Source organism: Sus scrofa, chromosome 17 (assembly GCF_000003025.6).
Source record: "Sus scrofa isolate TJ Tabasco breed Duroc chromosome 17, Sscrofa11.1, whole genome shotgun sequence".
NCBI lineage: Eukaryota > Metazoa > Chordata > Mammalia > Artiodactyla > Suidae > Sus > Sus scrofa.
Genome location: NC_010459.5, coordinates 25877716 through 25901549, shown reverse-complemented (window position 1 = coordinate 25901549; position 23834 = coordinate 25877716). Strand labels below are relative to the sequence as shown.

At 46.4% G+C, this 23834-nt stretch overlaps 1 protein-coding gene across 1 annotated transcript in view; it reads right to left on the bottom strand.

Moving 5' to 3' along the window:
* The window catches only part of PCSK2 (proprotein convertase subtilisin/kexin type 2), a 239267-nt gene that overhangs the window by 19141 nt on the left and 196292 nt on the right, over nucleotides 1-23834 (bottom strand). Inside the window, 2 exon segments of the mRNA NM_001004044.1 lie at nucleotides 2329-2544; nucleotides 18486-18661. Coding sequence (NP_001004044.1) covers nucleotides 2329-2544; nucleotides 18486-18661 — 392 coding nt within the window.

Genomic DNA, 23834 nt, shown 5'->3' with positions numbered 1-23834 from the left:
GAACACGTTTGAGTAAAGATGGTACATGAATGATCACCCCCACGACTCTCCTTTCTCCCTTCCTTCCTTCCCTTCCTCTTCCTTCCTTCCTTCTTTCTTTCTTTCTTTCTTTCTTTCTTTCTTTCTTTCTTTCTTTCTTTCTTTCTCTCTTTCTTTCTCTCTTTCTTTCTTTCTCTCTCTCTCCCTCTCTTTCTCTCTTTCTCTCTCTCTCTCTCTCTCTTTCTTGCTTTTAAGGGCTTTACCTGCAACATATGGAATTCCCAAGCTAGGGGTTATATTGGAGCTACAGCTCTCGGCCTATACCACAGCCACAGCACAAGCCATGTCTGCAACCTACACAGCTGACAGCAATGCTAGATCCTTAACCCACTGAGTGAGGCCAGGGATCCAAACAGCATCCTCATGGATCCTGGTCGGGCTCATTATGGCTGAGCCACAATGGGAACTCCTCCCCATGACTTTTAAGCAGCTGAGTTTTAAAGGACTTTCACAGAGAGAAAAAATCCCCACTGGCAATGTTTGCGAGAGCCAGGGCTTTCATTAAGATTGTTTTTAAACCACAAGAATAGTCCTTTATCCCATTGCCCACAGGCTTTTTAAGTGCACCTATTATTTTGAGGAACAAAGTATCAGGGAGGTTTAAAGGCATCAACTGGGTGAAAATAACAATATTCTAAGAGAACTCAAGGCCATTCTTCAGCTGTGGTAGAACAGGGGTTGAGGACAAAGTGACACCATTGGGAGACCCTTGGGGCAGAGAGCTTCTAGGGGGAGGGAAGCATTACAGGCAGAACAGGATTGGGGCTGCCCTCACTTGTTTCTTTCTGCTCTGCTCCCCCCCACCCCCCGCCCCGGGTGATGGAGGGAGCTCAGCTGAGGTCTGCCTTGCTTGCAGGTAGAGGGCTTCTCCCGGCTCCCATGAGAGCCTGGCGGAGTCCGTATATGGACTTGGGACTGAAAGTCGAGCCAGTCATGATGATTGTGTCCAGGTTCCGGCTCTCCATCCAGCCCTGGTACGGGTGATGGCCAGGTGGGAGGTAACTCCGTAGGACTATTTAATCACGTATTGAATTCTGCCTTGGAGGTCTGAGGAAAGGCTGCTGTGTGAGTGGAATACCCAAAGAAGGAGCAATCCAGAAATGCTCATTATGCTCTACAGAGACATATTTCTGAGGGACCTGGAAAATTCACCCCTATACCTATGTGCTCAGGAAGAGAGAGCTGCTTGGAAAAGTGCAATAAATAATCCCAGTCTGTTACTCTTCACCCGTTTGTTTTCTCAGACATAGACTTTTTTAAAAGTATGATCAGGAGTTCTAGTCATGGTGCTTCAGAAACGAATCCAACTAGGAAACATGAGGTTGCGGGTTCGATCCCCAGCCTTGCTCAGTGGGTTTAAGGATCCGGCAGTTGCCATGAGCTGTGGTGTAGGTCGCAGGTGCAGCTTGGATCTGGCGAATCTGGTATTGCTGTGGCTGTGGCATAGGCTGGCAGCTACAGCTCTGATTTGACCCCTAGCCTGGAAACCTCCATATGCCGCATGTGTGGCCCTAAAAAGCAAAAAAAAAAAAAAAAAAAAAGTATGATCAAATGCACTACTCTTCCCTGGAGAAAATTCATGTGCACCCAAATTGGGGTGATTTATGGACCCAGAAAAGTGCATCCATGGATGCTATTTTTATTTTTATTTATTTTCTTTTCCTTTTTTTCAGGGCCGCAACCTGGGGCACATGGATGCTCAAGAGAGGAATGGAAACCAAGCTGCAGCTGCTGGCTTATACCATAACCACAGCAACAAAGTGGGATTCAAGTTCCGCCCCGCCTGTGTCTGCAGCCTACATGGCAACTCCGGGGCAATGTGGGATCCTTAACCACTGAGCCAGGCCAGGGATGGAACTGGCTCCTCATACTAGTTGGGTTCTTAACCCTCTGAGCCACAAAGGGAGCTCTGCTATTTTAAACTTTCTATAATAAATGGATGGGTTCTTGGCTTATATGGGGTGCTTATGTGATGCCCCAGTTCTTTAACTGTTAGCCTTAGAAGTGATGAGCTTCTGCCACTTTTTGGTAAACCAGAGTTAGTTCATCGTTAATTGTAATTGAGAATGTCTACGGAAAATGAGCAGGAAAGAGGCCATCATGTTCTTGTTTATCGCATGTCTCTACCTTGGTAACAAAGCATTATCAGCCTAGAAGGGGAGGGATCTCCCCTTGGAACACGCGCCCACTCTTCGAGGGAAGAGGGGCGAGCCCTTCCTCCCATGACGTCACGGTGCCTGCGCATGACGTCACACACTGTCCGCCTGCATCCCCTAGCCTCGCACTCACCACGCCGGCCTCGGGGTTCCTCTTCCTCCCATTGCTGAAGGTGGAGGCCAAGGTGGAGGAGCAGCTCTCGTCGTACAGGGCGGTCCTGCCGTCGTTGATGGCAGAGTTGATGGAGATAGTCCACATGCTGGAGGCATAGCCGTCACAGTTGCAGTCGTCGTAGCTGCCACCGTCCCCGGAGGCCCACACGTAGATGCTGCCTTTGCCCCCTCGGCCCTGAAGGGGGTTGGGGACAGGCAGAGATGCCACGGGCTGCAGGGGTTCTGGCCACTTGGGCTTCTTCAGCCGCTGAACCCATTGACTGGATTCGTTTCTGTCTCTCTAGGATGGCGGAAACCACTATCCTAGCCTGGCTGTGTGAACGTTTTCCTTTGCAGGAAGGAGTCATCCGAGTTACAATTTAAGGTGGGGACAACAAGGTGAGAAAAGCTAGATGAGGCTCCTTCAAATTTACAAATGGACTGCTTTTTGGGGGAAGGGGGTGTGGCGCATGCAGAAGTTCCCCAGCTAGGGATCTAACCTGCACCACAGCTGCCTAAAAGTGCTTCAGTGACAACACGAGGTCCTTAACCTGCTCCACCACAAGGGAACTCCATGATTCAACTGCTTTTAAACCTAGTACAGTACATCCTCATGGTAAAAAGTTAAAGGAGAAAAAATTGAAAAACAGAAACAAAAACAAAACCCTGGATGCAATCATTATTGTCCAATTCTTATGTATCCATTCAGGCATTTTTCAGCAAAAATGGAAGTGTACCTATATATTTGTGCTTAGCTATGTGAGATATAAAAGATACTTATACATCTTTGATTTTATATATATATATTTTATATAAATTTACATACATATATAGATATTGTAAGTATAAACTACACATTTAAAAAAATTTTATTTATTTATTTTGCTATTTCTTGGGCCGCTTCCGTGGCATATGGAGGTTCCCAGGCTAGGGGTCAAATCGGAGCTGTAGCCGCTGGCCTACGCCAGAGCCACAGCAACTCGGGATCCAAGCCTCATCTGCAATCTACACCACAGCTCATGGCCACGCCGGATCCTTAACCCACTGAGCAAGGCCAGGGATCGAACCCACAACCTCATGGTTCCTAGTTGGATTCGTTAACCACTGAGCCACGACGGGAACTCCTAAACTACACATTTTAACTTGAGGCTTGGAGGAAACGAGTCTGATTAGCATCCATGAGGACCCATTTTCTATCCATGACCTCCCTCAGTGGGTTAAGGATCCAGCATTGCCGTGAGCTGTGGTGTAGGTCGCAGACATGGCTCAGATCTGGCATTGCTACGGCTGTGGTGCAGGCCAGTGGCTACAGCTCCAATTTGACCCCTAGCCTGGGAACCTTCATATGTTGCAGGCGCAGCCCTAAAAAGAAAAAAAAATTTGAACTCAATTGGATCATACTCGAATTCTTTTAAATATAATATATATTGTACATGTGTAAGGAAACACCAAACATAAGCAGAAAGTCTAATATCATCAAGCTAAACATACAGAAAATAACTTTAAACATAACAACATGCACAATGGTTACCACCATATGCTAATTAGTTGTAACCGGCAAGCTTAGTTATATAGATACCTACAGTTTGCATTGCTCTTCTGTTCAAATTACGTTCTTGTGCTTATGTCTTTCCTTTCTTGTTCTCTGTCTTCTAGGAGTAGTCTCTGTACCTCTAGAACCCAGGAATGGCCATTCCTTTTGGCTTCCTACCTTCTGACCCCAGGGGCAGTAGGCCAGGCTACTCTGTTTGGCCCTGTGGTCTGAGTGGACTGGGTGGGTGGAGATGAGGACAGGGATGCAGTGTGGGAGGTAAGTGTCAGGTGTCCAGCTCTGCCCAGGGCACTGGGTCACCCTCCAGGGCGAGGAGACAAACCAGCCATGGCAGAGAAAGTCTGACCCTGCACGGCCAGCAGGGGCCCTCAGTCCTGACTCAGTGCTTTAAGGGCAGAGATGCCAGAGGAAAGGGGATGGATGACTGGGTTAATTCAAGGGCTCTCTGCCTCTTGATGATGAGAAATGACATTTTGATTGCTTCTAACGATATAGATTTAATTAGCCTGTGACTGACTGAGTGGATAAGTCAACAAAGATTGATTCAGCCACTAGCTGAAAACTGTCGTCAGCATTTTGGTAAATCTGGACTGGAAAACTCCATCCAAACAGGTGACTGCACTCAGAAACCAGGATGGAGGGAGAGTTCCCACTGTGGCTCAGTAGTAACAAAGCCGACAAGGATCCATGAGGATGTGGGTTCGATCCCTGGCCTTGTTCAGGGGGTTAAGGATCTTGTGTTGCCGTGAGCTGTAGCGTGAGCTTGGATCCTGCATTGCTGTAGCTGTGGGGTACGCTGGCAGCTACAGCTCCAATTTGACCCCTTGCCTGGGAGGAACTGCCATATGCTGTGGGTGCGGCCCTAAAAAGGAAAAAAAAAAAAAAAAAAAAAAAAAGAAAGAAACCAGAACGGAGGGAAATACATGATGCTTATAGCTGGTGCAGGTGTCACACCCTCAAATAGACTCAGATTTGATTTGGGCTCAAAGTTAAGAAATGGCACCTTTGAAAATAAAACAGATGGGAATCAGGATAAATGAATCAAGATAAATGGCTGAGGCCACACTACCTCTGGAAGCCTCCCTTGAATCAGACCACAGGTGGGCCGCTAGTGAGACCAAGCAGCCATTGCTAAAAGGAAACCATGCCAAAAGTATTCTCACCTGGTGTAGGGAGATTGGCTGTGACTCTAATTTGTCAAGCTTTCTCTGTATTCATGCCCCCTTCATAATATGATTTGCAGCCCCACACATCAAGAGGAAAGATCTGTTTCCCACCGCTTGAATCTGGGCTGGCCTCCTGTCTTGCTTTGGCAAAGAGGATGTGGTGAGAAGTGGTACTGTCAGTCCCAAGCATTGGTCTCAAGGAGCTCTATCTATCTACTTCCCATCTCCCTCCTTCTGCTCTATTGGACCATGGAAACCAGCCCAAGTTAGCCTGCTGGATGACCACAAATATACTCAGTCAGGTTCACTGCTGCAGCCAACAACTGCCAGGCATGGGAGGCTGTTCCCAGACCAGCCAGTCTTGTAGCTCACTCTCTAGCTGACCACAGGTGCATGAGTGAGGCCACCTGAGATCAGCCAAGGATGGCCCAGATAGGCAGAGCCACCCAGCTGAGCTGTAGATCCATGAGCAAATTAAAATAAATTGGTGGTTATTTTAAACTCCTGAGATCTGGGTTAGTTTGTTACATGGCCTCACTCACTGATACGCAGAGAGCAACTGTCAGTATGTTTCTGAAGAGTAGGAAGCAAACATTAGTTTTTGTTTTGGACTGTAAGACTTGCCCACAATGGCTAGAAATATTAAACTTCATTTTCCTAAGCAAGATGTGTGTGTTTACATGAGGCAGTAATAATTATATTCTTTCTTCTAATAGGTGGGTAACATCAGCAAATAGTCCCTGACTTCTGGGGAGATGGTGGATTCCTGCCAGTTTTATATATAAATGCAAAGTATTAAGAATAAAATTGGGACCATAAAATATATCCATTTTTGTGGCCCTGCTTGAAATGTATTTCTCAATTACCATTACATTATTAACATTTCCTCACATAATTAAATATTCTTCTACACCATAAGTTTTTATTAGTCTTATTAAATAGCAATTCCATAATTTATTTATTCTTTTTCTTAGACTTATATATGGAAGGCTATTTCTAGGTTTTAAAATGCTGAAAAGAATATAGGGAATTCTGGGTGGAAAGGAATAAATGTTTGAAGATTCTTGATCCACACTGCCATATTATTGCTCTTTTATAAGGCTTGTTAATAATTCATATTTTAGCCAGGAGTGCCTAAGAATTCCACATTCAGCCCATCTGAGTCAGTATTTATAATCAGTAAAAAAATAGTTTTGCCAACTTGGTGTGCAAAAATGGCACCTCATTGTTTTGAGTTATATATATTTTTTCATTTTATCATTTTATATATTTACTGCTCCTTTGTGTTCTTCCTTTATGAATACGTTAGTAAAGCTCCAAGCCCCCAAAGATAATGTCCTGTGCCTATGTTTTCTTTCATTATCTCCTTTTTGTTAATTTGTTAGAGCTCTTCCTATATTAAAGACCTTAACCAAATTTTTGTCATTGATATTGCCTATACATATTTACCCACTTTTATCTTTTGCATTTTGAGTTGCAGAAAAATTTCTACTATATTAAATCTATTATTTATATATATATTTAAATACCACATAAAACAATGTACTGATACAAATATTGCTTTTTTGCACTCACAGTTCATGGAACAAATTTATTCAAACTGTTCACATCTTTGACATTTGTGTTTGTCCTTAAAAGGTCACTGGTTACCTCTTAGGTGACCTAGCAGTTTTCCTGGGCTCACTGTAGTAGATGTTGGGGCTGACTGCCAAACGTTTCTAGCTGTCCACTGTCTGGGCCCATGATAATGCCCCCTAGTGGTTGTGTGTGGTCTTGTAAGCCATTTTGATTGTGAGTTGTGAGTGGGAGTGACAGATACATGGTATTGTTTCTCAGCTGAACTATTTACTCCTCAATGCCAGATGTTCAGAGCTCTTCTCCTCTGCACAGTGACTAGCAATGTTCCAGAAATCAGCCCCTATTCCCCCAAAGAATGTGATGAGCAGAGCCCCCTACTGGTCATGATGGATGAGTAGCCAATTGAGAAATAAACCTTTGTGCTTTGAAGCCTCTGAGCTCTTGGATGGTTTGTTATCACAGCTTAATATAGCCTCTCCTGACTGATACAGATCATCATGTTCAGGTCCATTTAGTTTATATCAGATACAGCATTTAAAAAAACTCTCTGTAGGCGTTCCCATTGTGGTTCAGTGGGTTATGGACCTGACTAGTAGCCATGAGGATTCCAGTTCGATTCCTGGCCCCGCTCAGTGGGTTAAGGATCTGGCATTGCTGTGAGCTGTCGTGTAGGTTGAAGGCACGGTGAGGATCCTGTGTTGCTGTGGCTCTGGTGTAGGCTGGCAGCTCTGATTAGTCCCCTAGCCGGGGAACTGCCACATGCTGCAGGTATGGCCCCCCAAAATAAATAAATAAATAAATTAATAAATAAAAAAAGAAAAAACCTCTCTGTGTATGCAGTTCCTGAAAAGTTTATCCCAAGCCATTTGTGTAATATTAGAATTCTTACTGTTTTCACTTTTCCTTAGATGTATATTCTGATTCTTGACAACTTAACCACCTACTGAATTGCTTTTTTTTTTTAGTATGAATAAAAGCCTTTTAATTTGAAAAACGTTTAAGCACCACAAAAGGTAGAGTGAATAGTATAATGAATCCCCATGTATCCATTGCTCAGCTTTAACAATGACCAGACTTGCATAAATTTTGAAAGGTTTTGTAAGTAATATTTATTACTCTTTTGGGGGGAGGAAGGTAAATATTTTCCCTTTGCTTTTATGTTTAGAAAGCCCCTCTCTGGCACAATATCAATGATTGAATTATATTTCCTGGTATCTGCTGTTTTATGTTTTCATTCTTTATTCACTTCATTCCTGTACTTGGAGTGTTGGAGGTGGTGAAGTCATAAGTCACCCTTAAACAAGAGTGATGGGGAGTTCCCGTCGTGGTGCAGCAGAATCGAATCCGACTAGCAACCATGAGGTTTCGGGTTCGATGCCTGGCCTCGCTCACTGGGTTAAGGATCTGGTGTGGCTGTGAGCTATAGTGTAGGTCGCAGATCCCATGTTGGTGTGGCTGTGGTATAGGCCAGAAGCTATAGCTCCAATTTGACCCCTAGCCTGGGAACCTCCATATGCTGCGGGTTTGGCCCTAAAAAGAAAAAAAAAAACAAAAAATAAGGGTGATGGAAGCCTGCATCCCCTGCCCCACCAGCTGGGCTCATTTTCAGAGAACTGCTGGCTGCACTCACAGGGAGAAGGGGTTGGTCTAAATTTATGTCCCTTCTAAATTACTCTGACCAGCATGGGAGCAGGTAGTTAATTATGAGGGGAATCTCCGGAAGCACAGGTGAGCAGGAGAGACAGCAGTGGGGAAGAGAAAAAAGCCAACCAAGTACGAGCTGATGAGGTGTCTCCCTCTCTTCTGCCTCTGGAGACCCCTGTGAATGTACTCCCAGGACAGTGCATTGACCACAGTCCCAAGGTCTGGGCTGTGAGCCCTGGGACCGGGGGCTGCCTCCCTCGGTGCCCCACTGCTGATGTGTAGGAAGATGCAGCTGGACCAATGCATCGGGGCCATGGGATTGCAGTGTCTGCCTTGAGCCCCCATTGGTTCTGTGATGTTCAGCAGGAGTGGGTGGGGTGTCAGATACTGTAGCCTCTGATTAAATCCCTCACTTGGGCTGTGTTTCACCACATGTGTAGCTGCCTCTAATTATGACTTGTCTTGCTGAATATCTGCCTTGGATATGACCCCTGTGCAATCCTGTTTCTTTCTAGCAGGATCCACACACCCTGTGATGAACCTTTCTGCTGTCATGGGGGTTGCTGAAGGCATACGCTCACATCATTCCCTCAACCCAGTCAGTGCTTGGGTTTCTCACTGGGTGCAGATGGGTCACCACCTTCAAGAAGGCTTAGAAATGAGTGACAACTGTTTTGATTTGCCAGGGACTAGAGAGTTCCTGGGAAGCTGGGCTTTCAGTGCTGAAGCCTGGAAAATTCTGCTCAGTCAGACTGGTTGGCTGCCCCACCTAACTTAGGAAGGATCCCCAGAAACCCACCAGCTTTTCCTCTCATTTCTCCTTATTGGAAACAAAAGGAGCAGTTGTAACTGCAGCTACCATCTCAGAGGCTGAACTGCAGACTCTGTGTGGCGGCAGCCCCTGCTCAGGTGGGAGCCTTCGTTTGGTTTCAGAGCATCAGTCAGGGCTGGCGGAGGAGTCTTGAGAGCTCGTTGGCAGGAAGCATCATTGCTGCCAGAGGCCCTGGCACTTGCTGCCACCGTGTCAGACCCGCTGCTCTGATTACATTTCAGCAGGGGGCACCAGAGCCTCTCCTTACCCATCCTGATTAATCACTGTCTCCCTGGGCAGCAGCCATCCCCCACCCCCCTTCCTAGATGGTGGCTTTTGAGTCATGGTCTTGTAAGTGACCCCTTGACATTCCAGCTCAAAGATCTGGGATGTGTGCTTGAGCCCTTTGCAACCTCCCAGGAAATAAACAATCAGTGCTCTGTCTCATCTGTGCCTCAGAGGATTTTCAGTTGCTTTGTCTTTAAATAGTCTTAAGATGTTCCCTCTGGTAGCAACCCTGAGGTGTGATTAATAAGAAATCATAGTCATCAGAGCCAGCCGGAGATGTGCCAGGGTGGTCCTGGGTGCATTTCCTTAAGATGTGGAAAGGAATTCATGAATCAGGTATCACTTTCAAGACCCTCTAGTGGCGTCTGAGTTCTTCTTCTGGTGACAGATGTAAGATGCTGGGTGCCATACCGGCTGGGCTTTGTTTCCCATCGGTCTCTCTTCAGGGGCTACATCCTTTTCTGACCAGAAAACACATCGCCATGTTGGTCTTTTATTACCTAGGGAGGGATGACTCCAAGTTTGGATTGGGCTTTGCTCAAACTGCACTCTGGGGATTGCAGTAGATGGCAGTGAGTGTCACCCACATTCCTGAGACCTTATGGCTTCTCATGCACTGGGGATTTCCAGATGTCAGTACAGGCATGTCTTTGCGTAAGGGCTTTCCCCCAAGAGGCTGAAGGCTGCCCTGCGCACCTGCACCTGGGCTGAAAGTGCTGGGAGGTTTAGGTCTCTTGGGGACAATCTCAGCCAATGACTTTGATGCCAGGTCCCGTGATGCTAGGTGAGATAACTTCAGCGTGTGTTCTGCACATTTGCCAACTTCCCAATGGGATTAAGTGCCAGGTGCTCACAGTGGTAGCTGGCTCACTAACACATCCTTTATTCGATCCTTTCTTCCCTGTCTCTTATCTCTGCATTCACTCCTGGTATCCCCTTTATGTCCCTAATCAACTACATGAACTCAGTCTTTGTCTCAGGGTTTGCTTCTGGGGGATCCCGAAGTAAGATGGCAATTACTGGATATCTCATCATTCAGCGGTCTCCTTCTCCCATATGTAAATGTGAAGGATGCCTTAACTGTAAATTCAACATGTACAGTTAAAGTGGAAAACACTGAGGTAAAGGTTGAAAAAGTTTCCTTCTTCTGCTTTATGCCCCCTCCTTGCTGCCTTCCTTAAGCATTGATTGAACAAACTTAGGAGATGCAGATGCAAATCCCTAAGCAGCTGTCCCTAAGTGATGTTTATGTGAGAAGCAGCTGTCAGACAATTGGGGGTGGTGGGGTCTGTGGCAAATAGTATACCCCTGAAAAGTTCTCTTATTCTCCATTTCCTCTTCCTCTTCCTTTTTTTTTCCTTTTGTCTTTTTTTGCCATTTCTTGGGCCACTCTCGTGGCATATGGAGGTTCCCAGGCTAGGGGTTGAATCGGAGCCATAGCCGCTGGCCTAGGCCAGAGCCACAGCAATGCGGGATCCGAGCTGCGTCTGCAACCTACACCACAGCTCACAGCAATGCCAGATCCTTAACCCACTGAGCAAGGCCAGGGATTGAACCCACAACCTCATGGTTCCTAGTCAGATTCCTTAACCACTGAGCCACAGTGGGAACTCCTCTTCCTCTTCCTTTTTATCATTACAATGTTGGTCCAATAAAACCTATCTGAGAGACTAAAATTTGAAGACAAGCTTAAGATCATCCTTAGTGTAATAGGTAATTATCTGACTCCTTTGTTGGGATCACCATTCAGAGGTGGATTTTTCTTTAGACTAGACCAGACAACTGAAATAATTGGGAGGAAATCTTTGCTCATGTATAATATCCCATTGCTCTCACAAATTCTATAACACTGTCTAAAAAAGTCACCTTGAAACAGGAAAAAATCCTTCCCACAGCTTGGGGGAAAGTCAAATGAGAAATTGTGTATTTTTCACCATACTCATTTCAATTTCTGAAATATTTACATGCTGTCATCTGAAGATAAGTCATAACATTTTTTTCTCTTAAGTTTCGGCATGCTTTGCAGAACAAACACACTTGAGAGAGCCTTTTTAGTTGCAGCAGGGGACACTACGGATGGAAGAGAGAGAAATTCCCCACCTTGAGACTCAACGGAGCAGTTCAAAATCTTGTGGAAAGTGACAGGAGCCACCTGGGGTTAACTGCACTGAGCCTATTTGCATTGTAAATTCCAACTGAGGCCAGATGTCACCTACTCCCCAACTCTCTTTTGTCTCGGATGTCAAAAAAGGCTTCTCAGTGAAAATCCATGTCTGATGAGGAAGGGAGACATCTGCCAAGTGTTCCCCTGGGTACCTGCTGTCACCTGGTCCTGGACTTGGATGTGCCACCATTTCTCTCCAGCCACACAGTGAGTAATGCAGTAGGGAAATGAGCCATCTGCACGGACTCCTAAGGGTCTAAGTGCTAAAATGGGGCAGCCTCATTAGCTTCTGTGCCACACCCCCCTCAAGCCCAGCCTACTGGTAAACCCCCTCTGTGAACTGCACTGACCAATCAAATGTCAAGGATCCTTGTGGCTGTCTCAGACAGGCTGAATGTTGACGGCTGATTGACATAACCTTGTAATAAATCATTATTTCCTAAATAATGGTCCAAGTGTAGCAATTGATGTTTAGCTGTCCACTTGCAAGGACTTTCACGCTTGTGTTTCTGGGATCCTTTTGTTAAATGCACAGGTGCTGAATGGCCTAGGATGTGAGATCTTTTCTTGAATTCCTTAAAGGAATTGGCCTCCATAGTCTCAGGTAACTGGAGACTATGGCTGGGAGCCTTGTCATTTTGGGGAAACACAAAACCATGGTGCTTTAGCTGATTTTCTTCTTCCTGAAGGGAATTTCTGAACCCCTGAAGGCAAAGCTGGGTCTTCCTCTCAGTGGGGACTATAAGTAGGTATCTAGATGCTAACACTAAAGGGAAGCCAGCAGGGTCTTCCACCCAGGTGTGTGCTGTTAACTGTCTGACAACTGGCTCTCTGAGGGGCACGTGTCAGAGTTTTATATGCCAATTTCCATGTTGAAGTTCAAGTTACCAGGGTGATGTCATCAAGAACCAACTCCAGCTTGGCCCCGCGCCTACCTCGGAAACATTTTTCTCTCCTAGTCCTACGTCATGCTTCTTCTTGGAGGGATGGCGTTAGAGAATGGAGGAAGGGCACCCACATGGTCCCAAATGAGAAGAAAAACAGTTGGAATTGGATCACATATCTGCCGTCTTGACTACACAAGAGAGAACCAGGCGACATCAAGAGTAACCTGGATAAGTGGCCGTGTGGTTTCCATGTTGCCTGAGTCTGTGACAAAGCACCACCAGCTGGGGGTGTGAATAACAGGCATTTATTGTCTAGCAGCTCTGGAGGCTCAGAGGCCAAGGTCAAGAGGTCAGCAGAGGTAGTTTCTTTTGGGGGTTGTGAGGGAGAATCTGCTCCATGCCTCTTCCCCAGTTCTGGTGGTTTCGGTGAATCACTGGCCATCCTTGGCTTATAGAGGCCTCTCCCTAATTTCTGCCTGCATCTTCTCAGGGTCTTCTCTCTATAGATGAGTCTCTGTCCAAGGTACTCTTTCTGTAAAGTTTTATTTGATTCAAGTTATCCCCCCCCTTTTTTTTTGGCTGCCCCACAGCATATGGAGTTCCTGGGCCAGGGCTCAAATCCTAGAGTTGTGACCTACGCCACAGCTGTAACAATGCTGGATCCTTAACCTATTGTGTTGGGCCAGGGATGGAACCTGTGTCCTTGCTGCTGCAGATACACCATCGATTCCATTGCATCACAACAGGAGCTCAAGTTTTCCTTTTTTATACAGACAAGGTTTCATTTTTTATAAGTAATTAGGGGCCCTCCCTGTTCCAGTATGATGTCATCTTACCCAATTACATCTGCAATGACCCTTTTTTTTTTTTTTTAAGGGCAGCACCTGAGGCATATGGAGGTTCCCAGGCTAGGGGTAGAATCGGAGCTACAGCTGCCTGCCTACACCACAGCCACAGCAACACCAGACCTGAGCCGTGTCTGCCACCCACACCACAGCTCACGGCAACGCCAGATCCCCAACCTGCCGAGTGAGGCCAGGGATCAAACCAGCAACCTCATGATTCCTAGTCAGATTCATTTCCACTGCGCCATGATGGGAACTCCCCTGCAATGACCCTTTTTAAACAAAGTTACATTCTGAGCTGTTGGGGTTGAGACTTCAACATATGAATTTTTTGTGGGGGGGGCATGGGACACAATTCAACCCGTAACAGAGGGGGTGTTATACTTCTGTTTAGCTCTTTGGAACAATTCAACAGCTGAGAAGTAACTTCTCCATCGAGGGCTGAAGAGCCAGGGTCAGTGTAGTCATCTGTCCTGCGGTGTTTTCCAGAAAAGAAAAGGACTCCATTAGCAACCTCTGACTGACTTCTTACCCTTCAAATAGGAATTTTTCCAACAGAACCACATTTCCAACATAACCGTGTTTCTTTCTTTTTCTTTTTCTTTCTTTTTTTTTTTTTTTTTGTCTTTTTAGGGCCATACCTGTGGCATATGGAAGTTCCCAGGCTAGGGATCAAATTAGAGCTGCTGCTGCCCAGCCTATACCAGCCACAGCAATGCAGGATCTGAGTGATGTCTGCGACCTACACCAGAGCTCACAGTGACGCCAGATCCTTAACCCACTCAGTGAGGCCAGGGATCAAACCTGCATCATTATGGATACTAGTTGGTTTTGTTACCATTGAGCCACAACAGGAACTCAGAGAACTACATTTTTAATTTTGGAAGTCTACAAGGGGGAGGGGTGTCTCCCCTAATTTGGGGCCAAAATTCCCCTTAAAGCATTGGAGGGGGGCTGATGGCAGTTGGAGTAGAGTCTAACATTGTGATAAAGGAGATGCTGATGGGGTCATGTCTTAGTAGCTGTCCCATGTGAACACAAGCCTCAAGAAAGAAGAACAATGGATTCCAGAAAGACACCCCAAGCTGGTGAAAACAGGGAGGTAGAGTGGCCCCTCCATGATTGCAGGGCCCTAGGGGGGACCTCTGGACACTCTTGGGGCCAGTGTCCTGCAGTCACCTTTGACCCAGAACATCTGCCTGGTCCCAGGCTGTATGAGGTCCTTCCCATATGCATTTCACTGCCCTCATCTCTCTCTGTGCATCCTTACAACTAACACCTCTTTATTTTATTTATTTATTTTAGGGCCACAGGTGCAGCATATGGAGGTTCCCAGGCTAGGGGTCGAATTGGAGTTGCAGCTGCTGGCCTACACCACAGCCACAGCAACTCTGGATCTGAGCTGCATCTGCAACCTACACCACAGCTCATGGCAACACAGGATCCTTAACCCACTAAGCAAGGCCAGGGATCAAACCCACATCCTCATGGATAGTAGTCAGGTTCGTTTCCACTGAACCACAAGAGGATTTCCAACTAACACCTCTTTAGTTGAGCTACCTGGGTCTCTGTGTCTGCAACTCAGAGACAAACTGAAGGGTATGGTTTGGTTATCAATCCATCCAGCAAGGAACTGCAGTGCCGTTGCTTCTGGAAATGAGTCACCTAGGCTGCCTTTTTCTCATCACTGTGGCTTTTTAGAAACCACACATCTTACGGTCTTAGTATCTTAGGGTTACACAATACATATTTTAGAGATATCTAGAGAAGCACCTCTCCAACTTGAACGGGATCTTGTTAAAATGCACACTCTGATACATCAGGTGGGTGGGTGGGGGGGCTGAGGTTCTGCCTTTCTCACTAACTCTCAGGTGGGTCGGTGGCCACACTTCGAGAACCACTGATTGGACTGTTTTTCAAAAGAAGAAAATGAAGAGTGGGGAAGGTAAGTGACCAGTCTGACAGTCCCTGGCCAGTGAGGGCCAGGATCAAGGTTTGAACTCAGGCCTCCTGACTCCCAAGCTCAGTGCTCCACTTGTTCATGCTAGTTCTTTTTTGATCTTTTTAGGGCTGCACCCGAGGCATATGGAAGTTTCCAGGCTAGGGGTCAAATTGGATCTGCAGCTGTTGGCCTATGCCACAGCCACAGCAACACTGGATCCTTAACCCACTGAGCGAGGCCAGGGATCGAACCTGCATTCTCATGAATACTAGTCGGGTTCGTTACTGATGAGCCATAATGGGAACTCTCAGGCTAGTTTGTAAAAGAATCCTGGCAGCAGCAGAAACAAGGCAGTGTGTGCTGTCTAGTGTGGATGGAGGGGTGGACAGGCCAGCACCAGACCCAGGACTCTGAGTAATGATTTCATTCACTCAGCGCCTCTCGGGCTTCCTTCCCTGTGAAGCCTGTGACAGCTGTGTCTAAAAGAGAAATCATGGCTGGGAAGGCACAAAGGCCTTGATGGACCTGGCTGTGTTCCAGGAGAACTCAATTTGCAAAGACAGCTGTGGGCCCCACTTGGCCTGTGGTCCAAGGTTGACTGGCCCCTGCTCTGATGGGTTGTACTTTGTTTGACTTATTCTGGACTATTGTTTGGGACCCAGATGCTGTCAATTTTTGTCCAGTGAGAGTCTTTAGTCCATTAAGACTGGGAATGTGTGTAAGCAGGCAATAATTTGAAGATCCAAAGTTAGAATTTTTCCAGCTAAATTTAATCTAATCAAATTAAGCTCATTTCATCCTTTTTTTCCCCCCCATAAATTTTACACTGCTTAGTGTTCAGAGGCTTAGGTTGAATAGAAATACAAAAAAGGATACAAGAACTTTTACAAGAACTTTTGCTAAGGAATGATTTTGGAGGCTATGGTTGGGGAAGACGGGGAGAAATTGGAGAGGCAGCAGGAAACCTAGCCTAAAAAAGTTTATGTTGTTAGGCACAAACTTAGTTCTGAGCTTCCAGGTAGCCAAAAGGAAGAGCGAACCCTAGTGGATTAATGTAATACCGTGGGTTCCCTAGAAGCACAGCCCCAGGCAGAGGCCCGGGGGCACCCGACATACTGAGGGAGAGCTCTCAGGATAAGCTTTTGAATGGGGGAAGGGAAAGGAAGGAACCCCCAAATAATGTGGTCTGAAATAAAATACAGCCTTGACCTGATTCGCTGGGGCCCTGGAGCATAAACTATACTTGCAGAGTGGTTCCTGCTGGAGGCAAACTGGCTAGCCTTTCCTACCACTTCTGGATATTCATCTGAAGAAAATGAAAACAGTAACTCAAAAAGATATCTGCACCCCCATGTTCATTGCAGCATTATGTACAATCGCCAAGGCATGGAAGCAACCTAAGTGTCCACTGACGCATAGTGGATAGAGAAGGAATATTACTCAGTCATTAAAAAGAGGGAAATCCTGACATTTGTGACAAGGTGGATGGGCGTTATCGAGGGCAGTTTGCTAAGGGAAATAAGCCAGACAGGGAAGGATAAACACCACATGGTATCATTTATATGTGAAATCTAAAAAACCTGGACTCATAGAACCAGAGAGTAGAATGGTAGTTACCAGTGGCTGAGGGAGAGGCAATGAAATGGGAAATGTTGGTCTGAGGGTATGAACTTCCAAATATAAGATGAATAGGTTCTGAGGAGCTAATGTACAGGATGGTGACTATTGTTGAAAAATGAAAAGAAAACCAAAACCCCTCAATATTTGGTATATTGTAACTCTTTCCCAAAAATTGCCTTCAGTAGTCCACCCTAATTTTCTTCAAATTTTTTTCCCTTCTGGGCTACTGTTAAGTATATAGTATTTTGTACATATACCTCTTTTATTGTTCTAAATATATCAGTAATGGATTTATGTATTTTCCACATACAGACTAAACAATTTAAACATATACATAGAACAGATGCATTTTATTTATTTATTTATTTTTGTCTTTTGTCTTTTTAGGGCTGCACCTGCGGCATATGGAGGTTCCCAGGCTAGGGGTCTAATCAGAGCTATAGCTGCTAGTCTATGCCAGAGCCACAGCAATGCCAGATCTGAGCCACATCTGCGACTTACACCACAGCTCACGGCAACGCCGGATCCTTAACCCACTGAGCAAGGCCAGGGATTGAACCCATGTCCTCATGGATGCTAGTCTGGTTCTCTAACTGCTGAGCCACGACGGGAACTCCTCCCATCTGAATTCTTGACCATAGAGTCCACAAGTCTAAGGAAACACTGTACTTTATGCCTCCAAGTTTTGGGGCCGTTGGTTACAGTCCGTAATGACCTGGACAAAAACTGACCCTTTGTGGCACCTCCCAAGGCCGAACCCTTGCACATCTGTCCCACTTAAACCTCAGAGTGACCGGCAGAAATGCACACTTATCAGCATTTCACAGGCAAGAACACTATGGCTCTGTGAGGTCAGTCACTGCAGATGGAAAGACTCAAACCTGAGCAATGGCCCTGGGACCTGAACCCAGGGAGACACTGACCCTGGAGCCTGGTTGTGTCTTGTCTGGGGTGGATCTTGCCCCAACGTTGCAGAGGCCACCTCCTCCTGCTGGCCACCGGCCGCTGACCAGCGTAGTGACCCTGGCTCCTGGCTGCCTCCCTTTGAGGTGCGGCCTTGGGCCCTTCTTTTTGTCTCTATCGGTCTCTGGGCTAATCTCAGGGATGCATGGCCACAAAAACGCAGCCAACTTGCCTGGAGAGCATCTAGATGCTGCCCTTGCTGCTGTGCTCTGAATCCACCCAGTTGCGTGGAGGTCCTGCTGCCAGGGCTGCTACCGGCACCAGAAGGAAGTGCTCCCACCCGCTTGGCACCGTGTGTGTGTGTGAGTGTGTGTGTGTGTGTGTGTGTGTATTAGAAGCCATGCCTGCATGGTGTGGGGGTGCTAGTGCAGCCCCCCCCGACCCCCCTCCATAGTGGGACCTCCGCCCCTGCTGCCCCCTTCCCTTTGCTCTTCACAGGTGCTTCCTCAAATAATTCTGCACCATGAATCTGGTTTTGGGATCCATTTCTCGAAGGACCTGGAGCTGACACACACAGGGTAACTGCCCCACCCCGCCGCCTCCCTGCCCCTCGCTCCACTCTACCGTCACGTTCACGTCCTCTCCCGGCCCTGAGCCCTATTCCACCCGCCCCTACCCGCACCCCCACCACTGCGCGTGCGTGGTCCAGGGCTGCGTGGCGGCGAGAAGGACCTTACCTTGTTCACACCGTCGGCCATCGCCTGAAGCGTGAGCTCCCGCGGCCCGTCCACCGTCTTCCCGTTGTCGGTGGGGCCCCAGCTGGCGCTGTAGATGTCAATGAGCTGAGGCATGTGGCTGATGGAAGAGGCCTCGATGATGTCCGTCATGAAGGGCTGGTCCAGCATCCGGATACCTGTGGACACGTGAGGGTACGGAAGGTGCTGGGTATTGGTCCCCGGTTCACCGGAGAGGAGCGGAAGAGGCTGGGGACCTGGGTGTGGCTGGAGGGTCTGCCATCCCAGTGCCCTGGGATTGGCTGAACAATCCCGTGTCCAGCCTCAGGCTGTCTGAGTTACACCTTAAGGGATCAGGAAGGATGCACAGACCCATCCATACTATCCTTTTTGAAACTCAGCCAAGTCTTTCCTTACATAAATATCTAAAGGAAATTTTATTCCCCTGGCAAAGGTTGCTAGCCTTCCTAATGTGAGACATTCCTTGATAAGCCTGTTTCTTTTCTCCTCTTCCCTCCCTTTCTGCAGTACACCACAGCAATACTGCATCTGAGCTTCGTCTGTGATCTACACCACAACTCACAGCAACCCTGGATCCTTAACCCACTGAGCGAGGCCAGGGATCGACCCCATATCCTCATGGATACTAGTCAGGTTTATAACCTGCTGAGCCACAGTGGGAGCTCCTAAGCCTGTTTCTTCCCCCCCCCCCCGCTTCATTTTTAAAGATTTTATGAAAGTATAGTTGATTTACAACATTGCAGTAATTTCTGCTATACAACAGAATGATTCAGCCACACATGTACATATATACAGATAAGCCTGTTTCTAAATGGGAGCTTGGCTTCCAGGGACTGTGGGTTGATTAGGACTTTGTGGAGTTGTGGACTTGGTGGAGACTGTTGTCTGCCTGGGGAGAAAGATATTGATCAAAGCACCATGCATAATAATGTGTGGTAACCAACACTGCTGGTGCTGGGAAGAGAAGATACAGCATTTTTTTTTCCTGTCTTTTATTTTTCTAGGGCTGCACCCAAGACATACTGAGTTTCCCAGGCTGGGGGTCGAATCGGAGCTGTAGCCTCTGGCCTACCCCACAGACACAGCAGCGTGGGACCTGAGGTGCATCTGAGACATACACCACAGCTCACGGCAAGGCTGGATCCTTAACCCACTGAGCGAGGCCAGGGATTGAACCTGCAACATCATGGTTCCTAGTCGGATTCCTGAGCCACGACAGGAACTCCAAGATACAGCATTTTTATCAAGTGTGGATGAGGAACTGGCCTGGATGGTGATGCTGAGGGACACTAGGGGGGACCTACTTGCTTAGGGATGATGAGGAGGTGGCCAGGCAGAACGTAGGGGGGGCAGGTGTTCTGGGCAGAGGGAAGAGCACATTCAAAGGCCCAGTAGTAGGAAGTGTGTGGCTACACTAACTTACACTTGCTAGAAAATTTCATCTAATTTAGATTTACACAGAGACTAACCACCTGGGTATGGGGACTTAATATTACAATGAAGGTGGTACCACAAATCAAATGTACAAGGTGGATTATTAAGTAGATGGTATCGAGGACATTGGCTCACCATTTGGAGAAAAATAAACCTGTATCCCCATCTGCCATGACATACATGGAATCCAGAGGGACTAGTGGCCTTATGTGAAGATTTCTGCACTGATTAAAACTGATTGGGGCTAGGATTTCCTGTTGTGGCTCAGTGGAACAAACCCGACTAGTGTCCATGAGGACACAGGCTTGATTCCTGTTCCTGCTCAGTGGGTCAAGGATTCGGTGTTGCTGTGAACTGTGGTGTAGGTTGCAGATGCAGCTCAGATCTGGTGTTGCTGTGGCCATGGCATAGGCTGGCAGCTGCAGCTCGGATTCGACCCCTAGCCTGGGAACATCCATATGATGCAGGTGTGGCCCTAAAAAGACAAAGCAAAACAACAAGAAAAAACTGATCCGGGACTAATATCTGAGACATACCAAGAACACAGGCAAATTAACAAGAAAAAGACAGGAAAATCTATGGAAAAATGAGCAAAGTTTATGAGTAGAAGAGTAACCCAGTAGGTTGATGGGCAGATGAAGAGATGATCAATGATGTTTTCCTTCTTTTCCTTCAGAAGACTCATTTTTAGAATCTTATCTCTACTTTCCTTTCATTTTCTGGACTTAATTCTACAGCATCTTAACTTTAGCCTGATTTTGAAGACAAGGTGAAGGAAGACCTGGGACCCAGTGCCTCCCTAACTTTTGACTCACACTTTGAGACTAGCAGTGATCTTTCTGGCCACCAGGTGGCGCTCTAGGCCCCTCTAGCTCAGAGAGCTCCTGAAAGATTCTCTGGAGGGTTCGGCTCATTTAGAGTACTGAAAACCAGCCAACTTTTGGCATTGCCTGCCAGGATGAACAAAATGTTCCCCCTAAATCTGTAAAAGAATGCTGCTTCTATTGCGACTCTCAAGTAACTCTCTGGGGCTTCCTCAGGAAGAATTCCTTTTACTCCTCAGAGAGAGCCTAGAGGTCATTGGATGTCCCAACGGGCAGAGGATGGGGACTGGAGCTTCTGGCCTTAGAGCACTTAGGACCCATAGGAGTGGCTACCGGGGAGCAAAGCTGGGGTTAAGGGAGTAGATAAAGGAGGCTCCTTTGCTCAGAATGTGGCTGGACATACCTCCCACCGGATCTGGGCTTGGTTTCTGGATCCTCAGAGCATTGCTGGGAGATCTGTGGGTATCTGGGTTCACCACCATGGGTCAGGTCATGTCTTTGAGGTACCAGGCTGCATTCACTAGCCTTTGGGATCAGGGTTAAGTCGGAGGCTGTCGCACCCTGCCTGGATCCACTGGCCCAGTCCGAGTGACCCTGCTACATGTCCTCTGCTTGGGGGGGGGGGGGGTATGTGTGTGTGCGCATGCTCAGCCCATGTGAGCTGCAGGCTGGACAGGCCAGGCACTAGTGGCTGAGAATCCATCCTGCCCCCATCAAGGAGGGATGGGAGCTGGTGGATAAAGTCCCCAGCTGCCTCATCTGGGGGGCAATTCTGAGAGGTATCCCCACAGCCCTCCAGACCCCCAGTTGTCCATGGGAGGAGCATCCAGTTCATCTACATACTTTTCTTGGCCCTCCCTCACCATCTTTCTATCTATTTCCCTCACTCTGGCTTCCAGGGTTACCACCCCCAAAACCTCCTTGCACCCTAAATCCTTGCTTCAGGTTAGCTTTTAGGGAATTCAAGCAAAGAGAACAGGAGCATTAGGTACAGCTGATGAGCTCCTCAGATGTTTTCAGAGTGGAGACTATGAGAGAAAGAGATAGAAGAAACAGATGGAGAGAAAGACCCCAATGGACCCCAAATGCCATTAGCTCATCCCCTTTGCAGGCAGTGGTTCTAAAAATCCCTTGTTCAAAAGCCCAGTGGCTTTGGGCATGCAGAAACTTCAAAATTCTTTTGAAGACCATCATCGTGAATGAGAAATCCAGGCTTGAAATTTTCAGTTGCCTCCCATCTGTCCTGTGAATAGGAAACCCACCTCATTTAGATAGCACCCGAGGTGTGAGCCAGGCTGATAAAATATTAACCGGGTGATATTCTTTCCTCTGAGCTCATAATGGCTTCTGACATTTTAATGCCAGCATTTTGGAGGCACACAAAGTACAGAGAGCTGAAACCCGGGGTGGGGGCAAAGCCCCCTCCTGTTACATTTCAGAGCCTTCCAGATGCATTCTTGTGTGAAATTCAGCACCCAGCTCAGGCAAGCGTCTTAGCAAATGGCTGTGAAAGAGGTTAATGATGGGTTTGTATAGGTTGCTCTTGCTTTATTTAGGTCCCTGGAAATGCAAGTGTCAGCACAGAGTATGTTTATGGTTTCATTAAATCACCAGGAAAAAAACGTCGAGACTGTTGTAAAAAAAGAAAAACAAGGTTGGGTGACTCAGCCTGAATAAATTAAGAACCAAATCTGATGCAAAACTTGGAAGGAGCTAGGAGCCACTCTGTTCTTCAGCATTTTGTTGAAAGCTTATGAACCCCTTTCTCCCCCCCCCTTTTTTTGTGGTGCTGGTTTCTAAATTTCTGGTGTTCTGCCACCCTCATTTCTTTTTTTTTCTTGTCTTTGTCTTTTAAGGGCTACACCTGCCGTATATGGAGGTTCCCAGGCTAGGGGTCTAATGGGAGCTGTAGCCTCCGGCCTACTCCACAGCCATGGCAACATGGGATCTGAGCCACATCTGCAACCCACACCAGAGCTCATGGCTATGCCAGATATTTAACCCACTGAGCGAGGCCAGGGATCGAACCCACAACCTCATGGTCCCTAGTCAGATTTGTTTCCACTGTGCCACGACAGGAACTCCTGCCACCCTCATTTCTAAAGGTCCCATAAAAAGAAATTTGTTAAACACCCTTCCCGTGGGACTTAATAAAAAGATTTTAGGTAAAATATATATTTTCATAAAGATGGGATGCATTGTGGGAAAAAAAAACCCAAACTAAAAAAACCAAAAAAAAAAAAAAATCCAAAAAACATTTTGAAAAGTTCTGAGTATATTTACGATAATTTGTACACACCTTCTTATCTTCTACCATCTTTGAGTCCTATTAAGATATTATGGATACTCAGACAAAACTATAATCTGAAAAGATATATGCCCTCTTAATTTCACTGCAGCACTATTCACAATGGCCAAGATAGGAAGCAACAAAAATGTCCATTGACAGATGAATGGATAAAGAAGATGTGGTACATATACATAATGGAATATTACTCAGCCATAAAAAAGAATGAAATAATGCCATTTGCAGCAACATGGATGGACGTAGAGATAATCATACTAAGTGAAGTAAGTCAGACAAAGACAAATACCATATGATATCACATATGTGGAATCTAAAAGAATCTAAAATATCACACAAATGAACTTATTTATGAAATGGAATAGACTGGCAGACATACAGAACAGACTTGTGGTGGACAAGGGAGAGGAAGTGGGGGGAGGGATGGATTGGGAGTTTGGGATTAGCAGATGCAAACTATTACATATAGAGTGGATAAACAAGATCCTATTGAATAGCACAGGGAATTATATTCAATATCCTGTAATAAACCATCATGGAAAAGAATATGAAAAAGAATTTATACATATATACATATATATATATGGCTACTTTTTTGTACAGCAGAAATTGGCACAACATTGTTAATCAGCTATACTTCAGTAAAAAATATTATGGATACTGATACACAAAGAGTACAGACAGTACAATTCCACTTGCATAAAGTTTTTTTTTTGTTGTCGTTGTTGTTTTTTAAGGCTGCACCATGGCATATGGACATTCCCAGGC